The sequence below is a fragment of the Canis lupus genome, chromosome 6 (assembly GCF_048164855.1).
Source record: "Canis lupus baileyi chromosome 6, mCanLup2.hap1, whole genome shotgun sequence".
NCBI lineage: Eukaryota > Metazoa > Chordata > Mammalia > Carnivora > Canidae > Canis > Canis lupus.
In genome coordinates, this window is record NC_132843.1 from 39,187,639 (window position 1) to 39,197,666 (window position 10,028).

The 10,028-nt window shown below is 51.7% G+C and overlaps 1 protein-coding gene across 4 annotated transcripts; it reads right to left on the reverse strand.

Annotated features, from left to right (window-relative positions):
• Nucleotides 1-115: 115 nt before the first annotated feature.
• Nucleotides 116-9,889, reverse strand: CLK2 (CDC like kinase 2). Of its 4 annotated transcripts, none has more exons than XM_072829818.1 (13): nucleotides 9,592-9,889; nucleotides 7,871-8,040; nucleotides 6,497-6,722; nucleotides 5,721-5,808; nucleotides 5,303-5,369; nucleotides 5,013-5,129; nucleotides 4,039-4,205; nucleotides 2,735-2,829; nucleotides 1,911-2,040; nucleotides 1,721-1,803; nucleotides 1,482-1,561; nucleotides 1,208-1,298; nucleotides 116-646 (listed from the first exon to the last, which is right to left on the reverse strand). In XM_072829818.1, exons 2-13 carry the CDS (start codon nucleotides 8,038-8,040, stop codon nucleotides 461-463), a joined length of 1,500 nt encoding a protein of 499 aa, XP_072685919.1. In that variant the 5' UTR covers nucleotides 9,592-9,889; the 3' UTR covers nucleotides 116-460. The 4 variants fall into 4 exon arrangements, with proteins under 4 accessions (XP_072685919.1, XP_072685920.1, XP_072685918.1 ...); XM_072829819.1 differs by having other exon boundaries at nucleotides 5,721-5,805; nucleotides 9,592-9,879; XM_072829817.1 differs by having other exon boundaries at nucleotides 5,721-5,805; nucleotides 6,497-6,725; nucleotides 9,592-9,877.
• Between the last annotated feature and the right edge of the window lie 139 nt (nucleotides 9,890-10,028).

Below are 10,028 nucleotides of genomic sequence, written 5' to 3' on the forward strand. Positions count from 1 at the left end.
GCCGTGGGCTCGGGAGGGTAAGATGGACTCCCTTCACGCATAAACTCCGAAGGGCTGCCAATCTTCCCAGCCCTCTGGCCCAGCCTCCAGCACCTCAAACTCCAGGGGTGGGGGGTCCGATGAAGCACGTCATTTTTATTTCACAAAGACTGTACAAAATTCCTTATAAAACACGGGATAGGTGTCACCTGGTTCTCTTCTCCTGCCCCTGTCCAACTCCACTGTGAAGGGGCAGGGGAGGGTGGGAAATGTGCAGGACGGAACAGCTCTGTACAAAGCCGGGGAGGGCGCAACAGGTACAAGCTCTTCTGTATGTACACTATTTCACATATTCACAGGTATACAAGGAGCCGGGGGAAGGGGCAGGCTCCGGCTCTGTTCTCTTGTATAAAAAAGCACCAGTGTCCTGGACTGGACACCCACTGCTGGAGGAGATGCAGGGGGGCCCAGGGTCTGATCGTCACCGACTGATATCCCGACTGGAGTCCCACAACTTGGTGTTGGGTGGCTCAGCCCGAAGGCGGGCGAAGAAAGGATGCTGAAGGGCTTCACCCAAGGTCAACCGCTTAGCAGGTTCATATTCTAGCATGCTTTCAATCAGATCGAAGAGCTGGTGGTGTTCCTCTGCCTCTGAGGTCAGATACCGCTGGTGGTGGAGGGCAGGAAAAAGGTGAGGCACAATGCCTTAAGTCCCGTTTTTATCTTCAAGGCCCTAGCTTTCAATCTCGAAGGACCAAGGCTCTGCCATTATGAATACTATCATGAATACTACCTTACCACGGGCACAACGTGACCAGCATTTCTGGTATTACTGCTCAACCTACCTTCCTACTAGCACAATTACTCCTTCATACTCTGAAATTTCTGTTTAATCCTTGTCAACTTCATGAATCTTCTTTAGCTCATTAAAATATAACCTCTTCAAAGGTAGTTTATTCTTTTCTAACCTCAAGAATCCAGGACATTGCTTTCATCTCTGGTTGACTCAAGAAAGACATGTCCGTCTGACTCAAGAAAGACGTGTCCGTCTAACTTCCTTCCCTCCACAAAACCACTCCCTCTTATCTCTCTTCTATTGACCAAAGCGGTATTCTTTCAGTTTCCCCCCTTCCTAACTCTGCTTGTGAGGTGCATTCCAGGGGCAAAGCACCTTAGGAAGAAAATAACCTCTCGGCGGTAGGCACTATCTCAACCCTGCCTGGCTCACCCGCAGTGGTTTGCAGTTTTCTCGTACGTAGCGCCCAGCCGATGTGTTCTCATCCCAATCCAGGCGACCCCGATAAAAATATTTCTGCTTCCTAGAGGGGAAGGGGAGGTTGAGGGATCAGGAGGTTCCTTTTGTTGTGGGATACTTCCCTTATTCCCCCATTTGAGAGTAGCTGGGGGGAGGGAAGGCGTCAAAGAAACAAGAAAATGATGTGAAATAGACGAATATTGTGGAGAGAAAAGGAAGACTTAAGTACCCCCTGCCCAAAGTTCACCTTGTCTTTCGGATCATCCGGGAAGGGATAGGACCCAAAATCCTTTCCATCATGGCTAGGTGCTCTCTGTTGTCATGGGTCTGGGAAACAAAGACAGAACCAAGCATGGGAGTGGGAACAGGTTGCTGAGGACTGGCTTTTAGGAAGGTAACATGGAATAAGCAGGCATGTCCTCAGCAGACGACAGGAAGCCAGGTAGGAGAACATCACGTGGCTATATAAGACACCCCACCACTTACCTGGAATAGTGTGAAGCCCACGTAGTACTCGAAGATGATGCAGCCTATGCTCCACACATCACAAGGCTGTGACCAGCCCAACTCTAGGTGGGAATGGGAGGCAGAAGGTGTTATGGATGATGAGGGGCCTTCCCCAACAACCAATCACACATACTTGGACAGCCTTGTTTCCCCACTCAACCCCGCGTACCGAGAATGACCTCTGGTGCTCGATAATGGCGAGTGGAGACAATGGTACTGTGATGTTCGTGGTCAAAGGTGGCACTGCCGAAGTCCACCACCCGCACAGCTGTGCTCTTCACACTGCGTTCATCTCGTTTCTAGGAGCACAGCAGAAAGAGGATGGACCCAGCCACCTTAGACCAAGACTCTACCATTATTCTCCAAAGTGCTTTCAGGCCTTAAAGAAAGCAACTTGAGGGCAGCCTAGGTGGCTCAGCGGTTTAGCACCGCCTTCAGTCCAGGGCATGATCCTGGAGACCTGGGATCTAGTCCCAGGTCGGGCTCCCTGCTTCTCCCTCTGCCTGTGTCTCTGCCCACCCCCACCCCCACCCCGTCTCTCTCATGAATAAATAAATAAAATCTTAAAAAAAAAAAAAGCAACTTGACCTGTTTCCAGACACACCGGGGAATCTGCTTGAGAGCTTCCCCCATATCCCACAGATAATTTAGAAGTGGGAAAGGATTAAGTAATGATCATGGCATAACATGCAAGTCCCTGTGTATCTGGACTTTTCCTAAGTGACTGGTATACAGTGTTTCCAAAAACAGGTCAAGAGAACTGAGCTTTCCTTACAGAGAAAAAAAGCATTTGCACTCTGTTGGAAAGTTATCTGAGGTCCTCCTTCCCAGTTCTCTTCCAGTTTAAGTCTTCGTCAATCTCTCCCTTTCAATCTACACTAGTACTCTGGTTTACTATATTGGACCAGACCAGGAGAGAATATGGGAGAAAGTAAAAGGGAAGAAGGAAAAGAGCTACAATAAAGGGATGGCATAGCTGCCTGTCCCTCTTACCTTCTCTAAATTGTAGGTGAGCTCATAGTCCGAATTCACAAACAGAATATTTTCAGGCTTGAGGTCCGTATGTGTCAGCTTGTTATCATGGAGAACTGCAAGGCAGAAGGCCAAGTCAGGGTGGGTCCAGGTGGCCAGGGTTAACTGGCACCAGTGACCCCAAGCTTGGTCACCTTGAGTCAAAGCTGGTGAGGAGGCAGGTCCAGAATCACTAGGCTGTTCTCTACTCTATATTCAGATGAAATGCCTGGTTTAAGATGCCCCACACTTATCAACGTAAGACACAAATGTAATTGTCAACTGATGTATAAGAAGTTGGCCAGGGGATCCCTGGGTGGCGCAGCGGTTTGGCGCCTGCCTTTGGCCCAGGGCGCGATCCTGGAGACCCGGGATCGAGTCCCACGTCGGGCTCCCGGTGTATGGGGCCTGCTTCTCCCTCTGCCTATGTCTCTGCCTCTCTCTCTCTCTGTGACTATCATAAATAAATAAATAAATAAATAAATAAGTAAGTAAGTAAGTAAGTAAGTAAATAAATAAATAAATAAATAAATAAAAAAAAAAGAAGTTGGCCAGGATCCCTGGGTGGCGCAGCGGTTTGGCACCTGCCTTTGGCCCAGGGCGTGATCCTGGAGACCCGGGATCGAATCCCACATCAGGCTCCAGGTGCATGGAGCCTGCTTCTCCCTCTGCCTATGTCTCTGCCTCTCTCTCTCTCTCTCTCTGTGACTATCATAAATAAATAAAAATTAAAAAAAAAAAAAAAGAAGTTGGCCATTCATTATATTTTTGTCTTTTGACATATGTGCCATCTGACATTCTGTGAATTTAACTCTGTAAAACTTCAGTTATGAAAACCCAAGAGGAACCATGTACTTGTCTGGATCCCCCACCTGGACCCTTGGTTGTCCCTTGGAAGTCCCTGCTTCCACTTGCTCTGCTGGAAACGAAGAGCACTTCAGCTCAGACAAATGTAAACATCTAGCTTGGGAAATCATTTTGTCTCTTTGTGCTTGCAGCCTAACTTAACACTTTTGTGAAGAATGGAAATGAAGGGAAAAAGAGGTAAATGCTTTGATTTCAAAGGCTTTCTCTTCCAGCTCCTGTTAGATTGCATATGGAAAAAAACTAATCAGTGATGGTGAGGACCTTGGTCAAGCAGTCAAGTGCAGGAGCTGTCCACTTGACAGCGAAGAACTACAGATAATCCAGTTGATAGTTTAGGGGCTCCACCAGTTTAAACGGACACAAAAGAGGCCCAATGAGGTAGGGGCTGCCCAGAGTCTACCTCGACCCACCCTACTCACACTTGACAGCCTGGCACAGCTGGAAGGCCATGTGGCGCACTTGATGGATGGGGTAGGGCAGGTAGTTGTTGTCTTTGAGGAAATCGAAGGTGCTAAGGCCCAGAAGCTCAAAAGAGATGCACATGTGGCCATGGTAGTCAAACCAGTCAAACATCTGCACACAGAGGCTGAGAAGAGAAGTGAGGGAAGAGGGATGTTTGATGAGCTCCCATCTGCCCACCACCCCTCCAACAAGGAGGGACCGCAGAGCTGTTGATTCCACATGCTTGTGTAAGAACATGCCAGTTAATATTACCAACAAAATTCACTTGAACTACAGAATAGCCTTTTTGGCAGACCCAAGAAGAAAGATACTATCCACCAAGCTTTAAGCCACTTTCCTACGTCATTTTAAATAGTTAAAACAATTCCATTGGCCAAAGAGCTGGCTGCCAGGCTCCAGTGTGGATGCTAAATTGGCAAACTGTCATTCCTAAACACTGACCCCAGCTCCCACTCCTGAAATTTATTCACCACCAGCCACCAGCGGGCCCACGTTTATACTATCGTCTCATGTCTTTGCTTAATGGCCTTATTCTACATTTAACTTGCAGAAAGTACAAGGACACAAATACTACATATATATGTCTGGGGTCTCATCAGCACAGTTCTAGGCATTAAAAGCTCAGATGACTTTTTGATGAAAATGCTAATTCTCAGTGTCAGGGCCATTTCCAGGGCACAGCTCTACAGAAGCCATCCCGGACTAGGGACAGACTGCAGAGCAATCTAATTGTCCTGAGAACAAAGGAAACGGATTACAGAATGTCAGACCCTCCCTTTCTGCCCTACCATTCTACTAGTCTAAGATGATGAACAAAAGAATGAATGGACGAGGTCTAGAACTCCCCTGCCTGCTTCAGCCAGGCCAGGAAGGTTTTCCTGTACAGGAGTGGAGCCTCTCAGACTTCCCACATACTCCTTTGCTTGCTTACTTCTTATTGTCAGGGTCCTTCTCGTTGATTTTCTCTAAAACATTGATTTCAAGTCGAGCTGCTTCCTTGTACTTTTCCACGTTCTTAATGATCTTCAGGGCAACTCGGGCCCCACCCCTGCAGGGTGCCAGAAGGTTTTTGCTCAGTCGTCAAAAACATTTCAGACTCAATGGGGGCTGTCCAGGGATTAAGAAACCCTACCTTTGGCTCATCAGCAAAAAAGCCCCAGATAACCCACACTGGCTCTTTATGCCTAGCAGGTAGGGAACCAGGAGGGAGGCGCTAGTTACCTGCGATGGTCGACACACTGTACAACTCGGCCGAAGGTCCCCTCTCCCAAAGTGCTTACAATTTCATCTGAAATGAAAAACAGCAGGGTCGGGGAGAGGGAGGGAGAGAAGGTGGGGAATGAGCTGAGTTGGAAGAAAAAGGGGTACAGCAACCTGGGGTGAGGAGATGAAGGAAGGGGGAACAGATACAGATGGTCACAGGGGAAGAACACCCCTGCATGATTCCCACCACCTTTAACCCAGGGGCCGTGAGAGCTGGGAGTGGACAGCAGAGATCAATTCTCAACAGCAACTCAAACCACCCAGATAAACAACACCACTGAGGAAAGGCAAGAGGCTGTGACTTGGGTTGGCTTAGGACGTTAGGATGGCTATGGGACCATTACAGGCTATAGGATTGTTACGATTTGGCTTGTACATCGCTCTTGTAGCCAGTCCCCGACGTGGTAGATGAGGTGGCCCTCAGCGTCGTCCTCTACACTCTTGGCTCTCCGGCTGCTGTGCTGCTGTCGGGGGGCGGGGGGGGTCGGAGCAAGCCAGGTGTCGGAGCGGGGGCCGGAGGGAGGCGGGGTGGGTGGTGGAGGGGTCACCGGTCACAGGCGCCCAGCCAGGGGGGACAGACGATGATGGGGGACAGTGGAAGGGAACACGTCAGATGCAGTAAGGCGGATCGGGGTGAGAAGAGAGAGCGGCGCATAATCCCAAGTCCCCAAACCCAAAACGGGAACCGGGAGAGGAACGGGCAGAGCAGAGAAGTGGTGTCGTTGCCAATGTCACCCCAACCCCATGCTCTACACAGTGCCCTACCAGGCAGGCACAGATCTCCCTTTGCCCCCACCCAAGCCCACCTACTGAGGGGGCTGTGGAGCCCAGAGCCTGTGGGAAAGAGGCTATTCACAAGCAAGGTCCCCACTAAAGAGTGGAAGCCTCTGGGACACAGGAGCTGCTCCCAATACAGGAAGCCCAGCATGCCAAGGAGGGCACTGGGGTTCACAGATGCTCTGCGCCCATTAATCTCCAGAGCAGATTCCAGGACTCTTTAGGAGCTGGAGAGCTTCTGAGAGAGCAGACAGACTCAGTGCCCACGTCAGCGTTTATGCCCCAATACTCAGCTGAGAACAAGGATACGTCTGACTTACCAGAGTCCTAGAGGGCTGAAGAGTGGGGAGAGGAAGGGCCCAGACTGGCACTCACCGAAGATGAGCGGCTGAATGTCCGGCTGCGCCGCCTCCGCCGCCTGTGCTTCCTCCGGCTGCTGCGCTGGCTGCGGTAACTGCTATTCTCCCGGTGGTACTCGTAGGAGTGCCGGTAGTCTGGGTCACAGTAGGCTTCTCCCCGGTCTCGGCTACAGCCATTGCGCCTGTAGCTGCCATAGTACCGCCGGTCATACACCCTCCGGTCTGACGAGCGATCATCGTAACTGCTATCGGACAACAAACAGCCGTCACCTGCCTCTGTTCCAGCCATATTCCTTGCCACATGATATGACCGGTCATCCTTCCATCAGGAAAAAGGGTAATGTTGGAAAACCTGTTCTCAGACCCTCATGAAGTCACTCTGAGGCCCAAGGAGGATCCTCACATCCCCAGGTCACCGAGACCTCTAAAAAGACATCGGCAGAACAACTGCCTCTGGGGGCCTCCTCTCCCCTCCACTGATGTACTGAGTGGAGCAAAGAGCCATTTCTTTCCCGAGCCTTGCTTGACTAACATCCAATTTTGCGGCAAACTAACCCGCCCCTGCCACACAACATGCTGTTAAGTTATTAAAACCATGCAGATCTAACTCTGTCTCGTCTATTAGGTCATTACCTACCTCTAGACCATATATAGCCTTCTGCACCTCCTGTCCCTTTGCCTGATCCTCTTGATTCCTTCAGACAAACTTTGATGGCATGTCCTTTATTAGTTTTCCCTGAATTGCACATCCTGTCCCACTCCAATCAAACCCGCTGGATGCTTCCTCAGCCCCTCACTATACACTTCTACAATAACAATCTTTTTTTTTTTTTAAGATTTTTTTTCTTGCGATGCCTGGTAAATAAGTAAAAAAAAATTTTTTTGGGATCCCTGGGTGGCGCCACGGTTTAGCGCCTGCCTTTGGCCCAGGGCGCGATCCTGGAGACCCAGGATCGAATCCCACGTCGGGCTCCCGGTGCATGGAGCCTGCTTCTCCCTCTGCCTATGTCTCTGCCTCTCTCTCTCTCTCTCTGTGTGACTATCATAAATAAATAAAAATTAAAAAAAAAAAATTTTTTTAAAGATTTTATTTATTCATGAGAGACAGAGGTAGAGGGAGAAGCAGGCTCCCATGGGGAGCCCGATGTGGGACTCGATCCCAGTACCCCAGGATCATGACCTGAGCTGAAGGCAGACTGATGCTCAACCACTGAGCCACCTAGGTGCCCCTACGATAACAATCTTAACACTACAGTGCAAATGACTTATTCGGTTACCAACCCTGAATGTCACCTTACCCCACCTGCTCAGCATATAACCAAAAAATCTTTGTTTAATAAATAAACAAGTGAGTGCCCCTGAATGTGAGGGTCTCCTCTTGATGCCTCACCTCCGGGAACGGACATGGTAGCTGTCTTCCCGCCGGCGCCGCCGAGTCCGGTCACTGCTACTTGACCAGGAGCGGCTTCTTCGTCTCTTATGCTTTCGGCTCCGATAGTGTTCATGGTAACTGCCCCGGCTTCCTCGCTCTGAGGAATGGTACCTTCGGGGATGAGGCATCTGAACAGAAGGAAAAACAGACATAGTGGGGGAAAAGCTCCGAGTTTTCAGAATTCACCTCCAAGGCCTGGTTGCTCTGGAGAGGCTAAGCTTCTTCCTGCTCTTCTAGTTCTCATTTTATGACCTACAACTTCCTTGGCCTTCCCTGTGCTCACAACTCCTCCTTAGTGGAGTATATATTACCCACTAACTGCTGGAATAATAATTCCCCACCCCCAGCTCCCCACCAGCGTTGCTCCACTGACTCTCCTCAAACTTGCCTCCCTGAAGACCTTTGGGTCTGGGCTACGGCTCATTTCAGGTGGGCCTGTGTAACAGATGGACACTGCCACAGTCCTCCCCTGCATGGCATCTAAACTATGTCTGTAACCAGGGTGAATTCCTCAAAACTGACAGAATAACACTTTGGTACACACTATCATGATCGATGTTTTACAATTATTAAAAGTGTATCTTTGTCTTCACAACCAGACCATTCTGTGTCCTGTGGGCAGGAATCCAGTTTACCAGGCTTGTACACATAGCAGCATATGCCACATATAAGCAAGTTCCAGGGATTTGAGTCCCACCTCTTGAACGGTCTTAATCATCTCTCACATCACTGGCCAAAACCACCTTAAAAGTTTTTAGTATAGGAGGCCCCAAGCTGTACTCAGCTTCCTATTTGGCTGCTCCCCTCTTGTGCTTAGGAAGTACACGATAACTGGTTTTTAATTAATATCAGCACTACTTGGCTAAAAGCTGGCCCCCTTCCAGTTAGTTACTGGGATTGGAATTGCATGGTGCACAAATGACTGTTTTCCTTAAAGGAAAAAAATGGGAGACAAATCACTATCACAATACAGAAAGATAAGGATATGAGAACATAATAAAATTAAAAAGGCCCAGGGACAGAAGTCGGGGCGGGGGGCGGGGTGGTTAGGTGTGGAAAGGCCTAATGACTCTAACATCTGGGTTTCATTCTGAGCTTCTGCTTCCCGACCTCCTCAAGCAGAGGAGGGGGCGATACTTGATTTGGTCCTGGTTTAGCAAGGCCTGTAAGCAAAAATGCAAGCAGGGGGCTCTCCCATGTCATCAACCTTGTGTGTAGCACAGCCATAGAAATCTCCTCTTGCCACACGACACACCGCCACCAAAGTTGCTCACCGCCCCTCCTCAACCGGAAGCATCTCCAGCTCACCTTTCTCAACTTAGAAACCTCCCCCGGCCCTCCGTCCTCACTCGGAGAATCGAACCAACTCTGCGACGCAAACTCTTGGCAGAGGCTCCCGGGAACCCGGCGGCCCCCCACCCCCCACCCCATCCCCGCTCCATCACCCCTTCCCCAACTCCGGCCCCTCCCAAACCTCCCAGAGGTCCTCCCGGGTCCGAGGGCGGCAGGCCGGTCTTCCGCCTCACCTCCCCGCTCTTCACCTCCGCCGCTCAGCGGGGCCCTGCCTTCTTCCCTGCCCCGCGCCCCGCCGCCGGGCCCCCAACCCAACTCTGCCCCCGCCCGCCCCGCCGTCGCCATCTTTCCGCGCGGCCCCGCGGCCCGCCGGCCCGCGCGCTCACCGTTCTGGCGGCGAGGCCCGTGCGCTTGTCCCACAGGAAGTCCGTGATGGCGGCGGCACTGCGGCCGGAGTCCCGGCACCCCCGCGGCGACGAAGTGCGGCTCCACCCCCCCCCCGACCCGAACCCTGGGACCTCCCGCCTCGTTCCCGGGCTCCGCTCCAGTCCCGCCCGCCCCGGCTCCGTCCCCGCCCCCAGGGTCCGCTCGGCGCCGCTCGCACCGCCCCCGCCCGGGGCCCGATCCCAGCTCGGTCTCCGGCTCTGGCCTCTCCGATCCACCGCCGACACCGCGAGCGCGCACGCACGCACGCACGCACGCACGTCCGCGCCACTTCCCAGCACCCCCCCCCGGGGCGCGCACGCCGCCGCGTCCTCGCGTAGCTCGCGGGCGCGGCCATGGGAGCGCCGGGGGGGGCTCGGGGGCGCGGGGGCGGGAGTTC